The 23,798-nt window shown below is 40.9% G+C and overlaps 1 protein-coding gene across 3 annotated transcripts; it reads right to left on the bottom strand.

Moving 5' to 3' along the window:
• Window positions 1-11,382: 11,382 nt before the first annotated feature.
• On the bottom strand, window positions 11,383-23,130 carry rnf181 (ring finger protein 181). Of its 3 annotated transcripts, none has more exons than XM_069917686.1 (6): window positions 23,027-23,130; window positions 19,418-19,551; window positions 15,984-16,099; window positions 15,211-15,285; window positions 13,197-13,376; window positions 11,383-11,764 (listed from the first exon to the last, which is right to left on the bottom strand). In XM_069917686.1, the coding sequence occupies exons 1-6, from the start codon at window positions 23,110-23,112 to the stop codon at window positions 11,705-11,707; spliced, it is 651 nt and encodes a 216-aa protein (XP_069773787.1). In that variant the 5' UTR covers window positions 23,113-23,130; the 3' UTR covers window positions 11,383-11,704. The 3 variants fall into 3 exon arrangements, 2 of the variants coding, with proteins under 2 accessions (XP_069773787.1, XP_069773788.1); XR_011351534.1 differs by lacking the exon at window positions 13,197-13,376 and adding an exon at window positions 12,284-12,401 and having other exon boundaries at window positions 11,681-11,764; XM_069917687.1 differs by lacking the exon at window positions 13,197-13,376.
• Window positions 23,131-23,798: the final 668 nt, after the last annotated feature.

Below are 23,798 nucleotides of genomic sequence, written 5' to 3'. Positions count from 1 at the left end.
CAGTGAACAGTTACATTGAAAGATTAAGAATATCCAAAAATTTTGACTCTACTTGTTCTTCTTTTGTGGTTTTGAGCTCTACAGATAAGAACAGTGCTGGCTGTGATCTCAGTTCTGTATCAAGGTAGTGATAGGCCACACTACATCTTGTTTCAGCAGTCCATGACTAGGGAACAAAGGGGGAAAGAAAGCAGCGAGAATTTCTGCCTGTTGAGTAATGTAACTTTGTAGGAAAGAATAAGACTTGTCTGAAGTGTTGGCCCATGGTGACTGGTTGCCCTCTACAAAAGGGAACAGTTCGCTCTTGTGAGAGGTGGCAGCAAATAAGTCTCTTGGCCACTTGGCATGAAGATAAAAATGGTCAAAAAGACAAGGAATGAGCCCAAAAGTAATTTTAAAAAGTGCAACTTGAAAGCATCTGAACCTCTTCAGAGGGCCACCCACCTTCCTTCAAAGCATGGCGGGGAAGAGAAAGAGAGGAAATGAATGTGTTGGCATCAAGCCATGCATTAACAATAACCAGCTTCATGTCAAGTGCCACAAATTCAGTTCTCCCGAGAAAAGTAGATTCAATCAGCAAGAAAAATAGTGTAGGAGAAAGAATTTGGAAAATTGTTTGCAGGGTGTCTTTTATAGCTTAATTTCACATGATGCAATAATTTTTCCTATGAATCCTCACTACTCTCAGTTATCAGCCAGGATTTATAAATCATTAACTTACAACATAAGAAATAGGAGCAGGAGTCGGTCACCTGGCCTGTTGAACCTGCTCCACCATTCAGTGTGATCATGGCTGATCTGATGAGAGGCTCATCTCCTCCTACCTGTTTTTCACCCTAAATTCCCCTGCTACGTAGAAATCCTTCCAACCTTGTCTTAAATATATTTACTTAGGCAGCGAATTCAAGATTCACCACCCTCTGGAAAAAGCAGTTCCTCCATATCTCCATCCTAAATATACCACCCTGAATTTTGAGGCTGTCCCCTAGTTCAGGTCTGCCCCACTAATGGTAAAAACCTACCTACTTCTATCTTAACTTATTCCTTTCATAATTTTATGTTTCCATACGATCCCCTTTCATTCTTCGAAATTCCAGTGAGGACAGTCCCATGCAACTCAATCTCCCCTCACAGGCTAAACCCCCCCCCCCCCACCTCATCTCTGGAATCAACCTGGGGACCCTCCTCTGCACAGCCTCCAAAGCCAGTACATCTTCCTCAAGTAAGGAGCCCAGAACTGCACACAATTCTCCAGATGCAGCCTCACCAGGACTGTGTACGGTTGCAGCAGAACCTCCCTGTTTTTATATTCACTCGCACTAGCAATGAAGCCCAAAATTCCAATATGCCTTCTTGACAGCCTGCTGTACCTGCAAACCAACCTTTTGTGATCCAAGCACAAGCGCTCCCAACTCCTTCTGCACGGCAGCATGCTGTAATTGCTTGTCAATTAAAAAAATATTCTGATCTTCCATTCTTCCTTTCTGTGATACCTACTTGTTTTCAAAAAATGCAATTATTAAATGAGAAATGTCTCCCTAAGGAGACATATAACATTTATGATTTGTAATCTTGAAGCAGAAATGATTCTATTGTACCTTTAAACATGGTTATTTACTTCCCCATCGAATAATTCAAGAATATGTCACTGCCAAATGTCCAAATGAGACTTGTGTGAAGTGTGACCATTAGCTGGTAGGATAATGCAATGAACCATTCTGTGACAACAGGAGAGGTGGAGCAAAAATTGCTGGAAAACAATGAAACAGACAAATACCAAAATATTCCTTTCCTGAATCTTCTTCTTTCTTCTTTGGCTTGGCTTCGCAGACGAAGATTTATGGAGGGGGTAAAAAGTCCACGTCAGCTGCAGGCTCGTTTGTGGCTGACAAGTCCGATGCGGGACAGGCAGACACGATTGCAGCGGTTGCAAGGGAAAATTGGTTGGTTGGGATTGGGTGTTGGGTTTTTCCTCCTTTGCCTTTTGTCAGTGAGGTGGGCTCTGCGGTCTTCTTCAAAGGAGGTTGCTGCCCGCCAAACTGTGAGGCGCCAAGATGCACGGTTTGAGGCGTTATCAGCCCACTGGCGGTGGTCAATGTGGCAGGCACCAAGAGATTTCTTTAGGCAGTCCTTGTACCTTTTCTTTGGTGCACCTCTGTCACGGTGGCCAGTGGAGAGCTCGCCATATAATACGATCTTGGGAAGGCGATGGTCCTCCATTCTGGAGACGTGACCCATCCAGCGCAGCTGGATCTTCAGCAGCGTGGACTCGATGCTGTCGACCTCTGCCATCTCGAGTACTTCGACGTTAGGGGTGTAAGCGCTCCAATGGATGTTGAGGATGGAGCGGAGACAACGCTGGTGGAAGCGTTCTAGGAGCCGTAGGTGGTGCCGGTAGAGGACCCATGATTCGGAGCCGAACAGGAGTGTGGGTATGACAACGGCTCTGTATACGCTTATCTTTGTGAGGTTTTTCAGTTGGTTGTTTTCCAGACTCTTTTGTGTAGTCTTCCAAAGGCGCTATTTGCCTTGGCGAGTCTGTTGTCTATCTCATTGTCGATCCTTGCATCTGATGAAATGGTGCAGCCGAGATAGGTAAACTGGTTGACCGTTTTGAGTTTTTTGTGCCCGATGGAGATGTGGGGGGGCTGGTAGTCATGGTGGGGAGCTGGCTGATGGAGGACCTCAGTTTTCTTCAGGCTGACTTCCAGGCCAAACATTTTGGCAGTTTCCGCAAAGCAGGACGTCAAGCGCTGAAGAGCTGGCTCTGAATGGGCAACTAAAGCGGCATCATCTGCAAAGTGTAGTTCACGGACAAGTTTCTCTTGTGTCTTGGTGTGAGCTTGCAGGCGCCTCAGATTGAAGAGACTGCCATCCGTGCGGTACCGGATGTAAACAGCGTCTTCATTGTTGGGGTCTTTCATGGCTTGGTTCAGCATCATGCTGAAGAAGATTGAAAAGAGGGTTGGTGCGAGAACACAGCCTTGCTTCACGCCATTGTTAATGGAGAAGGGTTCAGAGAGCTCATTGCTGTATCTGACCCGACCTTGTTGGTTTTCGTGCAGTTGGATAATCATGTTGAGGAACTTTGGGGGACATCCGATGCGCTCTAGTATTTGCCAAAGCCCTTTCCTGCTCACGGTGTCGAAGGCTTTGGTGAGGTCAACAAAGGTGATGTAGAGTCCTTTGTTTTGTTCTCTGCACTTTTCTTGGAGCTGTCTGAGGGCAAAGACCATGTCAGTGGTTCCTCTGTTTGCGCGAAAGCCGCACTGTGATTCTGGGAGAATATTCTCGGCAACACTAGGTATTATTCTATTTAGTAGAATCCTAGCGAAGATTTTGCCTGCAATGGAGAGCAACGTGATTCCCCTGTAGTTTGAGCAGTCTGATTTCTCGCCTTTGTTTTTGTACAGGGTGATGATGGTGGCATCACGAAGATCCTGAGGCAGTTTACCTTGGTCCCAACAAAGCTTGAAAAACTCATGCAGTTTGGCATGCAGAGTTTTGCCGCCAGCCTTCCAGACTTCTGGGGGGATTCCATCCATACCTTTCCTGAATAAAATGTAGTTAAAAGTGCAAGTGAAATACCTCAAGAACAAAACAGTTTTACAACAGGATACATTTCCAAGTTAAGAAAAATGTGTAATTTACCAGTATACACTGAAGCTAACTGTCAGAAATATGTTGAAATCGAAAAGAATTTTCATTGCTGTGGATATTGTAAATAAAAAGTTGATACAATTTCTTTTATATTTTTATTTTTTTTAAATTTGGAGATACCGCATAGAAACAGGCCCTTCCTGCCCACGAGTCTGTGCTCCCCAAATACATCCGTGCTCCCCAAATACGTTTCTGCAATTAAAATTACTATAAAAAATATTCAATTTGCTTTCATAAGAGAATACTTATCTTACAATTAGACACCTGCTTTATGTTTGCCATCTGCTGCTTGTCAATGTGATCCAGTGTCATAGTTGACAGGTGGCCATCACACCCAAGCCAGATTTTGTCCTCACCCCAAGATCCAACCTTTATAACAAGCAGTAAATGGTGACTAGGAACAGGATCAACGTGAAACATACTTCTCTGACCCCAGATAAGAAAGTACCTAGAAATAATCTAGAGATCAGAAATAATGTGATTGAAAAAGGCATCAGGGGTGACACTATCGATAAGAATTAAGCAGCCAGAAACAATGGTGGAGGCTGATTTAAAAGCAAATTTCTCAAAAGTATAGAAAAACTAGGTACAGTAAAACCCCTGGTATCTGGAAGTCAAGTCACCAGCAGCCTGAAGCAACCAACAAAAAATTTGAAAATAAAAAATATGAATAAAATAATAGATAAAAATACACAAATTTAAAATTATAAAAATAAATGTTCTCTGAAATAACACATGAACCTTTGGTGAGGATGGGAGCAAATATTCAGTCAGCGGTCGTGGTTTGTTCGTAGCAGTTGTTTGAATAAAAAGACTTTGCCACTCTCGAGTGACTCTCTTAAAGCGTCTCCTTATCTCTGCTTAGTAAGAGTTGCCCCAGTCAGAAGCTTCATCTGTAAACTTGAGGGGGGGGGGGGGTTAATTATAGTATTATTGTTCATCTTTCAGGCAGTTCTGTAGAGGGAGAGGAACCTGCAGATGCAGTGACAGTTAAATGTTTTCAAAGAATGTGACTGAATAAAGTAAAATACTTTAAGGTTTATATATTCATGCAAGTGAAGCTTATTCAGTGTCAGTACAGTATTTTTCTGTTTTGCCTTTTAAGCTGTTTATTCTTAATGCAGGTGTATTAGTTAGCCATTGTAAGAGTAAGTCTCAGCATCCAGAAAATACACTTATCTGGCATCTACCAAAATCCCCATAGGTATTAGATACCAGGGATTTTATTGCAAATAGTTGTAGTGAAAAATAATTAAAGGATTAAAAATTACAGGGGAGTGAAATGAATCGGAAACCTCTATCAGAGTTCACACAGGCACAATGGAGCAAATGGCTTTGTCAGATGTGATTGTATGTTTTTGGAAATTTCCTGATAAACACCACAGTCTGGCAGAATTATAAGTGAAAAGCAATCCTCTACTATGGCTATGGTGGTTGAAATATTTACAATAACATCTTGGAGTATTGTTTGTGACAATGAAAAAGATAAGTATGTTTCTGAAAAGGGAGGTGACTTGGTTAAAATTAAATACAATATTTCCTGCTACTCCATCAGAATAATTGACTTCAAGATCATAAAGATACATTTAACCTTGGAAATTCACATTTTCTTTCACTGATTTGAAAACGGATTTCTAGAACCACAGAACACTACAGAACCACAAAACAAGCCATTTGGCCCTTCTAGACTATGCCAAAACATTATTCCGCTAGTCCCACTGACCTGCACCCAGTCCATAACCCTCCAGACCTCTCCCATCCATGTATCTATCCAATTTATTCTTAATATTTAAGAATGAGTCCACATTTACCATGTTAGATGGCAGCTTGTACCACAGTCCCACCACTCTCTGAGTGAAGAAGTTCCTCATATGTTCCCCCTAAACCTTTTCCCTTTCACCCTAAAGCCATGTCCTCTCATATTTATTTCTCCTAAGTGGAAAGAGCCTACTCACATTTATTCTTTCTATACCCCTCATAATTTTTAAAACCTCTATCAAATCTCCCCTCATTCTTCTATACTTCAGGAAATAAAGTCCTGACGTGGTTAATCTTTCCCTGTAACTCAACCCCTGAAATCCCAGCAACATCCTAGTAAATCTTCTTTGCACTCTTTCAATTTTATTGATATCCTTCCTGTAGTTTGGCGACTAGAACTGCACACAATACTCCAAATTTGGCCTCTCCAATGTCTTATACAACCTCACCATAACATCCCAACTCCTATACCCAGTACTTGGATTTATGAAGGCCAAGACGCCAAAAGCTTTCTTTACAACCCTGTCTACCTGTGACACCTCTTTCAGGGAATTATGTATGTTTTCCCAGATCCTTTTGTTCTTCCGCACACCTCAGTGCCCTACCATTTACATGTCCTACCTTGGTTTGTCTTTCCAAAATGCAACCAATTCACACTTATCTGCATTAAATTCCATCTGACATTTTCTAGCCCATTTTTCCAGTTGGTCCAGATCCTCTGCAAGCTTTGAAAGCCTTCCTCACTCTCCACGCTTCCAATCTTAGTGTCATCAGCAAACTTGCTGATCCAATTTACCACATTATCATTCAGATCATTGATATAGACAACAAACATCAATGGTCCCAGCACCGATCCCTGAGGCACACCACTAATCACTGGCCTTCAGTCTGAGAAGCAATCATCCACTACCACACTCTTGTCTTCTCCCATTCAGCCAAATTCAAATCCAAGTTACAACCTCTCCATGGATACTTAGTGTCTGGACCTTCTGAACTAACCTTGTCAAAGCCTTACTAAACTCCACAAAGACAACATTCACAGCCTTTCCTTCATCTACTTTCTTGGTAACTGCCTCAAAAAACTCTAAGATTTGTTAAACACAACCTACCATGCAGAAATCCATGCTATCCTTAATCAGCCCTTGGCTACCCAAATACTTGTATATCCGATCTCTCAGAACACCGTCAAATAATTTAACTACCACTGACATCAGGCCTGTAATTTCTTGGGTTTACTTTTGGAGTCTTTTTTAAACAATGGAACAACATGAGCTACCCTCCAATCCTCCGGCACCTCACCCTCAGCTAAGGAAATTTTAAATATTTCTGACAGGGCCCTTGCAATTTCTACATTAGTCTCCTTCAAGGTCCTTCTTTATTAACTAACAAAAGTTAAAATCATTTAAGATTTTTTTCTAAATGACGAGCTATCCATCCAACTTACATTTGTGACTATTTAGCTCATAGAACATTAAAGAATAGTAGTGGCCCTTTGGCCCACAATGTTGTTCCGACCTATACAGGTATATACCCAAAAATAAAAACTAAACCCTCACCACCTCATATTTTTTTTTCATCATTGTTCATAAGAGTCTCTTAAATGCCCCTATTGTTCCAGCCTCTACCACCACCCCTGGCAATGCATTCCAGGCACCCACAACTCTGTAAAATACATAATCTTGATGTCTCCTCTAAACCATCCTCCCTTCACTTTGTACAGATGTCCTCTGGTGTTTGCTGATCCTGTCCTGGAAAAAGAGATGCAAGCTGTCTACCTTATCTATACCTCTCATAATCTTCTATTAAGTTGCCCCTCATCCTTCTTCATTCCAAAGAGAAAAGCCCCAGCTCTGCTAACCTTGCCTCATAAGACATTTCCAATCCAGGCAACATCCTGGTAAATCTCCTCTCCATAGCTTCCACATCCTTCCTGTAATGAGGTGACCAGAACTAAACACAATATTCTAAGTGTGCTCTTACCAGAGATTTCTGGAGCTGCAACATGACAGTCTGAACTTCTCCGCATAACCTTTGATGCCATGGTAATCCTGACCTTGCATCAGCCAAGTCTCTGTAACTGCCACAACATTGTAGTTCCACATTCTAATCCATGCTCTAAATTCATCTCCTTTATTCATAAAGGCTGGAACAATAGGGGCATTTAAGAGACTCCTTGCATCGAAGTAAACACATTTCAAACCCTCCAACCAACTATATTTATGCTTCCTTCCTGTCTGTCCTTCCTCACAAACCCACAACACATCCTTCCTCCCCTTCTGCCCTATTCTCTGCCCTCATATTTGGGTTCCCACCCCCCTGCCAAACTAGTTTAAACTCTCCCCAATAGCTCTAGCAAACCTGCCTGCCAGGATCTTAGTCTCTCTGCAGTTTAGGTGCAGCTGTCCTTTTTTTGAACAGGTCACTCCTTCTCCAAAAAAGAACTCAATGATCCACAAATCTGAGCCTTTGCCCCCTGCACAACTCTTCAGCCATGAATTCATCTGCCACAACTTCCTATTTATACCCTCACTAGTGTGTGTGGCACAGACAGCAATCCTGAGATTACAAGTCTTGGGGCCCTGCTTTTCAACTTCCCTCTTCAGGACCTCATCCTTACTCCTATCTATGTCATTGGTACCAACATTGACCATAATATCTGGCTGCTCACACCCCTACTTCAGAATATTGGGAATCAATTTGAGTCATCCCTGGCCCAGGCACCTGGTAGGGAGTCTTGATCTTATTTGCAGAACCTCCTATCCAGCTAAGCAACAAATCCCCAATCACTATAGCTCTTCTCTTCCCCCCCCCCCCCCCACTTCCTTTCTGAGCCAAAGGGCCAGATTATATTACTGTGCTGTATGTCTAAAAATTTTTTAAATTCTTTGCCGGAGACCCAACCACCTCAGCTTGTAGATCACCTCTCTCCCCCTACCCCCCTCCCCAACAGTATCCAAAACTGTCTACTTATTATTGAAGGGAACAGCCACAGGGGTGCTCTGCATTGACTGTCTATTCCCTTCCATCTCCTAACAGTCACTCAGTTACCTGTCTCTTGCCTTTTGGGTGTGACTGCCTCCCTATAGTTTCTATCACCCTCTCTGCCTCCCGAATGATTTGTTCATCTAGCTCCAATTCTTTAACTCGGTTTGTAAGGAGCTGCAGTTGGATGCACCTTTTGCAGATGTAATCATCAGGGACAATCGTGTTTTCCCAGATTTCCCATATCCTGCAATCGGGGCATTCCACTTTCTTCAAAGCACAGATATCATCCAATTCAATGAATGGTCTTTCACTTTGTTCCTCAATATTCTCCATTCACGATACAACACAACGATTGTAACACGTAACTCTCAGTCAAATTGTACCGGGTTCATGGTCAGAGTACATAGATGACATCACATACAACCTGGAGATTCTTTTTTCTGTGAGCGATGCAGAATTATTACATATTGGTAGTGCAGAAAAAAAAACAGATAAAAAGTAAACAAACTGACTGCAGTACAGAGAAAAAAATCGATAAAGTGCAAAAGAGTCCTTAAATGAGTCTCAGATTTAGTTTGTCATTGAGGAGTCTGATGGTGGAGGGGTAGCAGCTGTTCCTGAATCTGGTGGTGTGAGTCTTGTGGCACCTATACCTTTTTCCTGACGGCAGCAGCGAGAACAAAGCATGTGCTGGTTGGTGTGGATCCTGATGAATGCTGCTGCTCTCTGACGGCAGTATTCCCTGTAGACTCCAGGAGACTTGTCATCTAGAAGAGAAGTTCTAAGCATTCTGTTGTCCCCTTCACCAATGGACATATTATAAAAGTTGATTTTTGAAAAGTAAAAACAATATAATCTTACAGGCAGTACAAGATCATTTTTTTCCTGTAATATTGTTAAATTTAGCAAGATTGAGAGTAAAGAATGCAATATATAAACAAATATACATGTATACTTTGAGTGGTTTGCACATTTGAATATATAAAGTCTTTTCATCACATGCTGCATTGTTTACAAATCATGGAGGAATAGCTATACCCAAAGAACAAGGAAGCAGCATGCTAATTAACTGGTAAAATGAATAATATTTAACTAAGCATTATGATATGCGCATGCGGAACATTTGACCATCAAAATCATGTTTCATTGAGATTATTTCTCATTCTCCGAAATTCAAGAGTGTATGTCCAGACGCACAATTCCACGTCAGAGCAGTTCAAGGTGGCAGCTCAACCCCACCATATCGTGGGTCATTAAATGCTGAATCAGTCTCCAAAGCTGATGAACCCCACTTCAAATCAATCTGGTGGCCTTTTTTTGGAATTCCTTTTTGCAAGTGTACTTTTCTTTAGATAGGAAGACCAAGCCCATAGAACATTACAGCCCAGAAACAGGCCCTTTGGCTCTTCTAGTCTGTGCCAAACTAATTTTCTGTCTAGTACCATTGACCTGCACCCAGTCCATAGCCCCCCATACCCCTCCCATCCACATACCTGTCCAAATTCTTCTTAAGTGTTAATAATGAGCCTGCATTCACCACTTCAGCTGGCAGCTTATTCCACACTCCCACCACTCTCTTTGTGAAGAAGTTCCCCCTAATGTTCCACCTAAATTTTTAACCTTAACCCATGTCTTCTGGTTTGTATCTCATCTACTCTCAGTGGAAAAAAAACTACCTAAATTTACTCTTGTCTGTACGCCTCATAATTTTAAATACCTCCATCAAAAGTCCCCTCATTCTTCTATGCTAATATTCTAGGTTCCAACAGGGCTGTAAGTGATAGCAGTAAGGCATCTTTAGACCTACAGTGTCTGCAGACACTGTGATTGTAGTGAAAATGCACCAAAATGCAGGAGGAACTCAGCTGGCTCAGACCCAAATCATCAGCAATATATCTTTGTCTCCTATGGACGTTGAAAGACCAGCTGAGTTCCTCCAGCTTTTCGGTGTGTTTTTAATGTATTTACAGGACAGTTTGCACACTGCTCCAATCTAGTCAGGAAGTATGAGAAACTTTTCAAAACAGGCATTTCTTTCAAAGGACACAGAACTCAAAAATTTTTTAAACAGAGTTTTATTTGTACACAGACTTGTAAATTTAAATCTATTCTGCACCCTACAACAAAATCTCAGCATCACATAATGCATCTTTTTTGTTCTCCCAATTTTCTCCCCATCTCCCTGGTCAGTGGTTTGTCCTTAGAAATAACATACCTCCCCCAGACAGCAAGCATTATGGCTATAACAAAGCTGTATCACTTAAAGCACAAGCAGTGGAATACATTTGGCAACCATTTCATGGAGTCTAACAGGGCAGTTCAGCTTGGAGACAAAGCATAAAGAACTGCCAGAAGAAAAGCAAAGCTATTTGATTCAATTAAATCATTTTAATGTTTTCATTGTTTTAAGCATATGTGCACTTTCTGTCTTTTTTAACTTTTACAATTATTAACATTTTAAAATATTAAATAGGTTCAGAATGACTTTGAATGCAATTTAGATGTTTGTAAAGATTTGGACAGAATAATGGGACACTCATGCATAAGGATTACTGTTGTCTCCAACCTCACTCATGGAGCTGGGATTTGTGATCCTTGTACCATGGGAAACAATGATGCCAGCAGGAGAACTTTTTATACATACAGCATGGTAACAGGCCCCTCTGGCTCATGAACTTGGGCTGCCCAAATGCACCGATTAACCTACAACCTCTACATTTTTGAAAGGTAAAAGGAAACTGGAACACCCAGAGAAAACCCATGCAGACATGGGGAGAACGTACATACTCCGAACAGACAATGCCGGATTTTAACCTGGGTCACTGGCACTCTAATAGCATTGCACTCGTCACTCTATTAACTGTGCTCCCCCAGTGTCTCAAGCTGTGTTCTAAATGCACAAAAGTGCTCTGTTTCAATGATTTAGACTGTTGAATTTCTTTGTGTATGGAGGAGGGTGTCATACAAGGCAATATAAGATTTTTTTAAATTCACGTTTTTATTTTTTTTAAATGAAGTATGTAAAATAATGGCACCACTGGACCAAACAGACACAATCAGAACAGTTGTATTTCTACACAAGCAGAGTAAAGTGCAGTTCTAGACTTCCTAAAGCATGCAGCATGTAGCTGTCTTTGATTCGTGTCTTGCATTTATTTCAGAAAAAGACAAAAAAAAAGCAGTGCCAATTGTGAGAACCTCAATGAGCCCAAGTTACAATGCAATCCACATAAATTGGAGGGCGGGTAAGTGCAGAGCAAAAATGGGAATGTTTCCATCAAGACCACCTGCTGGCAAGTGGTCAAGTGTACATTGCATCGTGCAAATATTCCAAACGTTGCTCCTTCTGTTTTCTTCTCTCCTAGAGGTAATAATAGAAAAACCCTCACTTTTGAGAACTATCATCGCTCTGTATTACCAGCAATGCTCCAGTTTGTCAACAATCAATATTCCCCGCATCTATGGGGAATGGTAGATGTGGATAAATATATTTTCTGGTTGCTTTAGAATGCCAGTTGCGTGAACAGGCAAACTTATGGCAAAGCGCGCCAATTTTAAACCTGTATTTTTTACCTATTTTATTTTCTGCAATTTTTTTTTTTTTTTTTTTGCTGGTTGCTTGAGGCTACCGGTTGCTTGACTTCCAGATAACAGGAATTTTACTATATTAAAATTTGTACAGTAGGTCTCTGGTCTCGTAGGTTGCCTGGCTGCATTGATCTTGGCGGGGTTTTCCTTGACTGCAATGAGTAGTCAGTCTGGGATTCCTGAGATATATCAGCTGCATTTGCTCCCAGACCCATTGATCTAACGTGCTACCCAAAGAGCAAGTCAGAAGGAGATTAAATTCAGATAATTCTCATCTAGGTTGTCCGAGTACCTTTAATTGAACAGTCCTTCACCAGGAAGGTTTCCCATTGATAACTTTAGTTGGCATTTTGCAGCCTCAAAAAGAAACTCCTCCGCCGGGATGTTGCAGCAATTTCCAGGATTTATACCTAGAAGATGTAATCTCACATATCAGCCACACAGACAAATATTCAGGATTTTAATCAGAGGATTAAAAACATATAAACTGATTAACCATGGTAGTAGGTTGACAAGTGCATTGAGACCAGGAGACCATTATGAAGTGCTTTGAGAGGCTTGTCATGGAGCTTGTCAAGCACCTACTAACCCATTCACTGAACCCCCTGCAGTTCCACGGACAATGCCATTGCCACTGCCCTTCATCTAGCCCTCACCGACCTGGAAAATAAAGAATCTATGTTCGAATGCTGTTTATTGATTTCAGTTCGGCAGTCAACATGATCATACCCCAGTCCCTGATAAGGAAGTTAGGCCTGCTGGGACTAAACACCTCCCTTTGCAGTTGGATTCTCCATTTCCTGATGGGGAAAGCTGAAGCAGTCCGGATCAGAAACAGCACCTCCAAGACTATCAGACTGAGCATAGGGCACCCTGCCCCCACCCCCGCCCAGGGCTGCATGCTTAGACCACTGTTCTTCACTCTGCTGCTTCACGATTGTGCAGCCAGAGTTTGATCCACATCATCAAGTTTGCTGACCACTCGACGATGGTGGGCCATATCAGTAAGAACGAGGCAGTATACAAAGAGGAAGTGTAGACGCTAACGAACTGGTGCAGAGCAAACAACCTCTAACTGAACATTAAAACAAACAAAAGAGATGGTTGTTGACTTCGGGAGGGCCTGGGGAGATCACGCTCCCCTCTACCAATGAGGTCGTCAAGAGTATCAAGTTCCTTGGCATGCATATGGTGGAGAACCTCACCTTAACACCAGCTCCACAGCCAAGAAACCCCAGCAGCGCCTCTATTTCCTGCAAAGGCTGGGGAAAGTCCATCTCCCACCTTGCATCCTCACAACATTCTACAGAGGATGTATTGAGACCATTCCGTGTAACTGTATCACCGCCTGGCTTGGAAGCTGTACCATCACAGACTGCAAGACCCTGCAGAGGATAGTGAAGTCAGCAGAAAAGACCATTGGGGAACCTCTTCCTAGCATGGAGGACATCGACTACACTCGATGCAGGCGGAAAGTAATAAATATTGTGAAAGACTCCACATCCTGCATGTAAAATGTTCTCCTTTCTGCCATCTGGCAAGAAGTACCAAAGCACTCAGGTCCTTACATCCAGAGTGGGAAACAGCTTTTTCCCCCAACCCATCAGGCTCCTGAACTCCTAGTACAGATGCACATAGTGTGCCGTGGACTTTCAGTGTATGTCTTAATATTTTAATGTGTTAACTGCTTTCCTAACTATCTAGGTAAATATGCTTCATGGTCCTGGAGAAATACTATCTCCTCTTTACTATACAAGTATGGTATGAGCAATAAATAAAGTTGACTTGATTTGACCAAGAGGTTGAGGGTTGTGGCTAAGTTAATCACTCTTTTCCTTCAAAGTTTAAAAAAAAAATCAACACTGTGAAATGAGGGTCTCCTCATAACTCCGACTTCTAATTCAAATATGCAAAAATACATCCTCTGTATCTGATGCTACCCATTTTCATAAAAGAATTAGGGATACAAAGCTGTGGTTGCACCGGGTGACATGATGTGTTCTACAAAAGATCCACTTTTTTGTTATCCATTATTACACTTTGACTTGCTCACAGCCATTAACCTTGTGAATACAAATTTAAATTTAGACATACAGCACAGTGACAGGCCATTTCGGCCCCGGTCCCAAATACTGACATTGTAAAGGCGTTTGAGCTAACCGCTACACCAACCATGCTGCCCTAATTCAGAAACTATAATGCTATTCACTTCATGCTTGCAAGGCATTAATGTGTCTAACAATAAACTCTTCATTCTGAATGCACTTAGCTCATAAAATATAGAGTTGCAGAAAATCTTCATTGTTTCTGCAGAGAATGTGCCAAGTGTAAACTTTATTCCTTAGCACTTTTGACATACACACATATTCTGAAGTTACTCTGAGACAGGCTACAATAATAATCCTATGAAAGAGTTTATGAAATAAAAAATATCCAAAAGCAAAATAATTTAGATATTGAAAATCTGAAAAATTACTATATACTTTACTCACAAAACTAGATGACATAGAGCAAGAAACAACGACCCTTCTCGAGGTAGAATAATTGGTGTTAGGTATTTTAACAATATATTAAATCTATGTTTGCAGATTGAGTACAATTTCCTCATTAGGTGTAACAGAACAAATAGGCATTTTTAATTCTATTTCTGTTCCCCCCATCTCCAATGTCCTCCCACTGATGTGACTGTACAAATGCTGTTTGTAATCATTCTGTTCTTTTTTTCTTTTATGCCTCTTTGAAATCATCCTTTATTTCTTTACTAATCTCATTACTGTTCCAACATTCAAATGCTGAAGAAACTGGAGCAACGGTGAAGGGCCCAAGCCCGAAACGTTGGTGATGTATCTTCACCTTTGCTACATAAAGGCACTGTTTGACCTGATGAGTTTTTCCAGTATTTGTGTGGTTTTTCACTTCACCACAGTGTCAACAGAATCCTGTGTTTTACCTCTCATTACTGTTCCATGTTGCATTGCGCCATGATTCCTTTTGTTATTCATCCTTATCTGAATTCCACTCAATCATGGACGTTCACTTTTGTCCTTTCTACCCATTAATCCTTTCCTTAACTCTCTATACGAACAAGAACTGTGCTGATGAGGAATCATTTTCTGGAAAGGTGAACAGATCTACAGATAAAACCCAATCTGTGAGTATTTCCTGTAGTTTATTTTTATTTCAGATCTTCAACAGCTGCAGTATTTTTTCTCCTCTTACCTTCTCTTGCTTGTACTCCTCATATTCTTCATTGTCAGTGGGTAATTCAAGTCTGCACAAAGGGCATGAATTAGTCTGCAAGAAATTTTTTTAAAATGAAGGTTCAGGAGTTCATGCAGTAAATCGATGCAACAATGAGTTACACACAAAAGCTCTTTACCCATCAAATGCACAAACTCACTCATATTGTTAAGAGAAGAATTCAGGAAATCAAAGTGTAACCTAAAAGTGTTGGAGACACAATGACAGGAAGCAAAAAGGTCAAATAAAAAGAAAACTCCAGCACTTAAAATAAACTATTCCATTTTTGTTTCAGATGATCTCCTTCTTCAATTGAAATTGCATTTCAAATCTAATGATCTTTACCTAAATTTTAAACACATTTTTTCAGAAATCAGGTCCAGTATATAAATATAGCAAGATATAGATAATGCTGCAAAGTCTGAAATAGAAAATAGATCTGAAATTGAATTAAGATTGCCCTCACGATTGAAGTCATGACCTGATGACAACTAAGTTTGATAACTGAGTGCAGCAATAGGATGTGTATACTGACAGAAAATTGTCAGTGGTAATTGGAAAATAAATGTCCCGAAAAGATTTAGAATAGAACAATCCCAAAATATGGAGGTCTGCAAGAGTGGGAGGGGTTATAGTGATATACTCTGGAAAGAATTCAATGGAGTTAAAGAAAAAAACCCACAATGAATTATACAATTAAATAAGAGGTCTTTAGTTGAAGGGAGGGAAAAGTGGTTAGCATGCACACTTACCTTTCCTAACCAGGGCACAATACAACCAGAATGAAAGAAGTGTTCACATGGCATTTTCTTCACGAGTTCTTCATCCTCAAATTCTAATAAGCAAACGGGACACTTGAGGCCTCTGTCTGATATAAAAGGACAACTCTTGTTATAATATTGTACTGGATAATTTTAAAAAAATTTAGACATACAGCACGGTAACAGGCCCAAGACTCCATGCCGCCCAATTACATTCAATTGACCTAGAACCCTGTACGTTTTGAAAGGTGGGAGGAAACCGGAGCAGCCAGAGGAAACCAATGCAGACACAGGGACAATGTACAAACAGCGCCAGATTCGAACACCAGTCACTGCTACTGTAACAGTATTGCGCTAACCACTACACTATCCATATACCATGACTGTGTTTTGTAACACACATTGATCACACTTCCCAGCTAAATGAAAACACAAATTACTGATAAGGTCCACCAGCATCTCTGAAGAAAATATTTCCCCCCCAAAATTTACATCTAAAATTGACTGTAATGCTGTCCATTAGAAATTATCTTGTCACATTTTTCTATTAAAAAAAATGCTTGTCAAAGTCTGAATGAAAGGCTAAAGCAACATCACTTCCTGTCTGCAACATAGCACAGTACAGGCCCTTCAGCCCACGATGTTGCGCCAACCTATAAATACCTAACCAAAAATAAAAATTAAACCCTCCCTACCTCTTAACCCTCTATATTCCTTTCATCTATGTGCCTGTCTCAGAGTCTCTTAAATATCCCTGTTGTCCCAGCCTCCACCACCCCTAGTTTTCATTCCAGGCACCCACAGCTCTCTGTGTAAAAAAAAAACATCCCTGACATTGCCCTTAAAATTTCCTCCCTTCACTTTGTACAGATGTTCTCTGATGTTTGCTACTCACACCTTGGGAAAGAGGTGTTGGCTGTATTGTACAGATAGAACCTGACTTACAATGAGGTTCTGTCCTGGGACTTGCATCATAAATTGACATTATTGTAAATTGAAATTCAATGACCAAAATGCAAAAAAAATTTTTTAAATGGAAGATTTGCCTAAAAAAAGCAAGATTTCACCAATAAAACACAAGATTTGCCAGAAAACAGTGAGAACAGAACTATTGTAACTATCGTCGGGACATTGTAAGTAGGGATCCATCTGTAGATCTTTATTAAGACACCTCTCATCCTTCTTCGCACCCAAAAGCCCTAACTCTGCTAACCTTTAGATCCAAATTGGCAATTGAACATATGAATATTTATCCCTTGAGTTCTTAATCCAGTTTATGATGATGGACGAGCAGAAGAGTGAAACAGATAGACAAACAGCTACAGAGTATTCGGTGGCGTCAAAGAGAAATCAAAACGTTTGGTGGGGAAAAGGTATTATCATGAACTCTCAAGTTATATTCATTAGTTTAACCAGAGAGGGAAGCCAGTGAAACCCATCTGAATGTTTTTTTTAAATTTCAACCACTGTTGTGACGGATTATCCAGGGACTGATGAATTGCCCAAACTTGCTGTTTGCATGCCTTTCAGAGAACACTGTTTCAATGAATGCTCCCCAATTAGAGGCCAATCCCCAGCAACCATTGTGACTACAAGTGGATTGCCAATCCTCCCCTGAATGTTGCTGTATTTCTGGATTAGAAGAACTAAAGCAGAACATTACGAGAGCTAGGAAACTCAAAGAATGTTTTAGGCAACGTAGTTGAGGACTTGTAATGGAAGATTTATACTGTGTTTTTTACTTTTGCAGCCTTTGCTTCTACAAGGCTGAGAACCTACTTGTTTTTTAGAATCAGCAGACATAAGCTCATTTACACCATGACGCCCAGGATGCATATGAATTAGTAGACACATCTAAATTCCACCATGAGGCCCAAAGATGCAGTTTTCTTTTGTTGGTCGCAGCCCGTCAAGAGACCTTGAAGATAATTAAATCATTTGTTCAAAGAGATAAGATCTGAAGTAAACAACTTTTGGGTAATTCCACGGTCCCACTGCTGAAGTTTGAGACTCTCCAAGAGGTGGCAACATCTCTCAGCAAGAAAAAGAACTTCAAGAGTCCAGCTAACGTCCCGGTCGAGGGAGGTGGAGAAGCTGCTACCGTGCGCCCCGACAATCTACTACAAGTGTGCGGTCATTGCCTCGCTTCGGCAGTTGGGACCAGTCCAGGCGTTGATAAGTATAATTGGGAAGGGCTTGCTTATTGTAGTGTGAATTCAGCTTTAGATTTAGTAATAAAGACTTGTATAAACTGAACTGCTCTCGGTGTGTGTGTCTATTTTCTTTCGGTAGTTCAAACACTGTGACCAATCTAAAATGAACAAAATGAGAGGTATAAGGAAGATGATGTAAAAATAATTCCTATGAAGGGTCTTCTTTCTGAACCATTATCTGTCTTTCTCTTCCCTAGTTTTAAAATATTTCCTTTCAGTGGTATGAGAATCACACAGATTCGCCAGGACTTTTCCTGGAATTGAGGGCATTATGGTTGAGAGTCTAAAACTAAGGGTCATAGGTACAGTAAAACCCCTAGTATCTGGGACTGGTAGGTACCCAATAAGTGAATTTATCAGTTGCTTGAAATTGCATGTTTGGTGAACTAACGGCAAAGAGCACCAATTTTTAAACTTCCGTATTTTTTAAATCAATTTTCTGTGATTTTTTTTTGCCGGTTGCTTGAATTCTGGATAACACGGGCTTTACTGTATAAGGTCAGAAGAGAGATATTTAAAGATCTGAGAGGCAAATCTTTCACACAGAGAGGGTCATGCTTATTTTGAACAAATACAATTATAAAGTTTTAAAATAATTTGGACAGATACTTAGATAGACATGGAAGGAGAAGGGCCTAGTTTGGGAATATGAAATTAGAATAGATAAGCATCCTGTCAGAAAGGACAATCTGGGCCAAAAGGTTGGACAACTTTTGGACTATGAGAAATAAATGGTGATTTTTTTTTTAATGTTTCCAGGCCTAGAGGATACAGGCCAGTAGCAGCACTCAGGTTTTTGCAATGCCAGGGGATTAAACCAAAAAAACTTCTAATCTACAGGTTTCAAAAATACACATGGCATTTTGCGATAGTACAGACCTATCACCAATGTATATAGTTACAGTATCTAGAGTATGTAATGACTGTGCTTACAGCGATTGGCTGAGAGCTTAGCCACGCCTACTGTCTGGGCCTTAAAGGGTTGTGTCCCTAGCCAGGTCGGATAATTCCGGACGGGTCGGCCACCTGTGAAGAGCTCCTGTCTTTTGCTAATAAAAGCCTTGGTTTGGATCAACAAGTCTTTGGTTCTTTCGACGAGCTCTACACATTTATATAATCACACAAACTTAATGTCAAATTGCTAATTTAAGAAGATTGAATGATGAACTCTACTAATTCCAATGATCACCACACAAGAAAGAAATGTCCTACCTGCCTGTGTTGGCGTAACAGGAAGAGTTGGGAGATTTTGCACAATCTCTTTTTTAGCGGCAGGTGGTAATCTGTGATCCCAGTCAGAAAAATCTACTTGTCCAAGGTCTATATCTATCCCTGCCAAAAGAGACCTTTAAACCAACAAACAAATACAATAAAGAAATTACATTGTCATTGTCCTTCAATTCTCCAAAGACCAAATCTGAAATAAATCAATTAACAAAATGCAAGGAATACTTTGGTTAGTAAAATGTCAATATCTGGTACTGTTCCACAAATATTTTTATTTTATAAGGACCATTTTAACAAATTAAAAATTCCATGAGATAAATATTTGAGTGATTATATGACATTTGAATGTGGTAGACTTGAGAGCAGAATGTATGCTCTCAGATAGTCTCCCAAACTCAGTAACATATCTCATGTGAGAAAGAGCTGATTAGAATGAGTTGCCAAAGCAACATCAAATAATTATTAAAAACCCCAAATAATAAAACAGACATTGAAGTAATATGCAAAAGCAAAACAAGTTCTCATTGAGAAAGAATCTTCCATCAAAGCCAACTAATTCTTCACACTGCTGAACAAAAGAAAAAGAAAACTGATGCAAAGTTTAGGAAATTTATCTCAGTGAGGTGAATTTTTTAAAAAGTAGTTAAATTCATCAAAAATAGAAAAAAGGCAAGAACAGAAGAGCATATAATACTGATTGCAAACTACCTTCCACACAGAAGAATAATTTTTCACTCCAAAGGCTCCAAACCTTATTTCCATTACTAAAATGACATTTGTTCATAACTCGATGAAGGGATTGGTTATATATCTTTATCTTAGCTAAAAAAAATACTGTTTGACCTGCTGAGTTTTTACAGTATTGTGTTTTTTTTATTACTACTTCCACTAACCCACATACCTTTATCATGGTTCATTATCCCCATTGGCCAATGCAACATTTTTTAAAAAATCTTACCCCTGCCCCTCTAATTCTAGAACTCTAATTTTAGCCTACACACATGCATCAATATGTTCTGCACCTGCACACCAAAAATCCTTTATTTTACCAAGTCTCTTCCCCACTTCGAAAAGCTTCCCTAAAATCACAACACTAGGTCGATCATGAGGAAAGAATGTATTCTAGAGAAAGTAGTCCTGTTGGCCAGTTCACCCTAGATCCATGTGATCCAACCTTTGAGACCAGAATACCATGAAGGACCTTGTTAGAGGCCCTGCTAAAGTCCACATAGACAACATACTCCTTGTGCCAATTCTCAGTGACCTCTTGGAAGATCTCTTATGAAATTTGTGATTTATTATTGTAATTCCTATTATTGTAAACCTATGGAATGTTAAAAGATCACAAGCAGTGCATCGAGTGACTTCAGATTTATTCTCAGAGTACATACATGACATCACATACAACCCCGAGATTCTTTTTTTCCTGTGGGTGCAAGTTACCTCTAATTGATAGTGCAAAAAATTAACTGTACATAGCGTAAAAAATGTAAACAAAGAACTGTAAACAAACTGGCTGTGCAAAAGAGAGAACAAACGAAAATCAACAAAATGTAAAAGTAAGATTCCTTAAATGAGCCCGATTGAGTTTGTTGTTGAGGGGTCTGATGGTTGAGGGGTAGCAAATGTTCCCGATCCTGGTGGTACAGGTCTTGTGGCACCCATACCTCTTTTTTTTATCCAGGTCATGAAGAAATGCATCACTATTCAGTCCTATCAACGTTCAGTACATCTTTAATGGGAGGTTGTTCATTCACTCCAGGAATCTTGCCCTTATTTTGAATGGTTTTCCACCTTCTTCCAATTTTTAAAATTTCTTCTTGCTATATAAAGTGCCTGCTGAATTTCTCTAGTGTTTTTACTTCAACCACAGTGACTGCAGACTTTCATGTTTTAGTTAATGAAAGTCACGTTGAAGTTTATTGTCATACACCAAGATGGGGTGAGAAAATTTGCTTTTATTTCCAATTCGGTTTATTTCCTACCATTATCAGATTCCTGAATGAACCCCACACTAGTAAGCAAATACATAAAAGTGCTGGTATAACTCAGCTGGTCTTGCAGTATCCTTAGGAGGTAAAGATATATAACTGGGGTGGCCAAACTTGCTTAAGGCTAGAGTCACATATGATAAATTTCAGATGTTTTAGAGCCACAAGACATGAAAATATATGATGTTTCTGCTCTTACACACAGTTTGTTATAAAAACTTTATGTAAACATTAAGAAATATATGTACGTGATCATATTTATTCATGTATGTCATTTTTAAACAATTAATTTGTATTAGTTTCAATAATCAAAAAGTACACCTACTGTATTTACTCGTGTAGTAGAAGAAATTTGTGGACCAATTTTTAAGGTAAAATTTAGGGGGTTGACTACATTTGTTTTGACTGCATTAAGTACCTGCATCATTCAAGGTGTCGGGAGAACCGATGGATGGGCAGTCAGGACTGGGTGGGCGGGTGGCCGGGCCAAAAATAGGTGGGTTGACCTTTTACACTGTATCAACTATTACATACGGCATATATACCAAATATTTTCAATCGGAAGCCAAGCCCACTTAACACTACCATTGTGAGCACTGGCTTGTACGATGCCTGTCTCAGCCAACGTATTTCCATGAGCCGCACATCATGTGTCAAAGAGCCGCAAGTGGCTCGCGAGTCACAGTTTGGCCACCCTTGATATATAACCAACATTCAGGCCTGAACCTGTTGTTAAGGTATGAGTAAAAAACTGGCAGCCACCTGAACTAAAAGGTGGGGGAGGTAGCTCTGTGAATGCAGAGCTGGAAAATAACGACAGAGGGATATGGAAAGAGAGTTTGGGGGGTGGGGTGGGGGGGGAAGGTCTAACAGCAATCAGAGAAGTTGACGCCATCTGGTTGGACGATGCCAGGATGGAATACAAGATGTTCTTCCAATTTGCAGGTGGTCTCAGTTGGACAGGTGCATTGACACTGGGGCAGAGAATGGAAAAAAAAATGGCCAATGGGAGATTCTGCCATGACTAATTGATCTTTCTCTGTAGCCCCGTGTTTCGCCTACTGGAAAACGCAAGGGATATCTAGCTGGGCTGCTCGGAAAACAAACTTTCTCACCGCCCCTTGGTGGGTGACAACGAGCGCGAGTGAAACACGTAAGTGTGCAGACTTCAACCGGGGTTGAAGTAAACACACGACTACTGGAGAAACTCAGCAGGTCAAACAGTGTACTTTATAGAGCAAAGATAAAGATCCAGAACCAACCTTTGGGGCCTGAGCTTTTTTCATACCTTGATGAAGGACTCAGGCCTGAAAGGTTGGTTCTGCATCTTTGTCTTTGCTCTATAAAGTTGCTTGACCTGTGTTTTTCCAGCATTGTACTTTTAATTGAACTTAATTAACCAGAATGTCCTCAAATTGAAGTTTAATGACTGTGTGCACTCCAGATATTGTCTGTCTGGAGAATTTATAGCAGGTTCTGCTGGTATAAGCATCTTGGCAGCAGATCATGGGCCTTGCATCCAGGCCTGTACACCTCACAGAAATACCTGTCCGCTCTGTAATATTTTAACCACACTATAAAGTCATGAAAAATAAACATCTACCTGGCCAGCTCTAAAAATGTGTTCTGACGATACTGCTCCTCAGGATTCGTGGGCTCACAGTTATGCTCCTCAAAATACGAAGTCATTTTGCCCCCTCACCCCCCCCCCGGAAAAACCACCCGCGTGATGGACAGCCGGCTGAACCAACCAGCTCGTTGGTCCCGATCGCACGTCGGCAGGGGGAGTGGGCGGGGTTTCTTCGAGGCGCGACGGCTGTCCGGGCCCCGCCCCCGCCTTGCGGGCACGTGACCCACGGGAGCGGCGTGGAGAGGGGCCGGCAGCGTGTCGAGGCGGATTGCGGTGGAAAAGGGATGAAAGCATCTTAAAAGTGATAAGCAGAACGTAGTAGATTGAGATGGCCATTTCGTTTGCTGGATTGATCACCAGTAGGTGCAGCAAGTAGGCATGTCGGAGTATCTGGAACAGGCAACATGACACAGAGCCCCTCCATGTTCTATATTCCTACCCAAAAACCCGAAACCCGTCCTATCTCCAGTTTTCTTTCATCCATATGCCCCTAATGTTGCAGCCCCACCACCTCCAGGCTCTCTTAATCCTGATTCCTCCCCTAAACTTTCCTCCCTTCACTTTGTTCAGATGTCCTCTGGTGTTTGCTATTCCTGCACTGGGGGAAAAAAAATACACTGGCTGTCTATCTTTGCCTCTCATAATCTTGCAGACCTCCACAAGTCACCTTTCATCCTTCTGCGCTCCAGAGAGAAGACCTAGCTCTGCTAACCTTGCCTGTTTCCCAATCCACCTAACATTCCTG

Source organism: Narcine bancroftii, chromosome 2 (genome assembly GCF_036971445.1).
Source record: "Narcine bancroftii isolate sNarBan1 chromosome 2, sNarBan1.hap1, whole genome shotgun sequence".
Taxonomy (NCBI): Eukaryota; Metazoa; Chordata; class Chondrichthyes; order Torpediniformes; family Narcinidae; genus Narcine; species Narcine bancroftii.
This window is presented reverse-complemented; position numbering and strand designations above follow the sequence as displayed.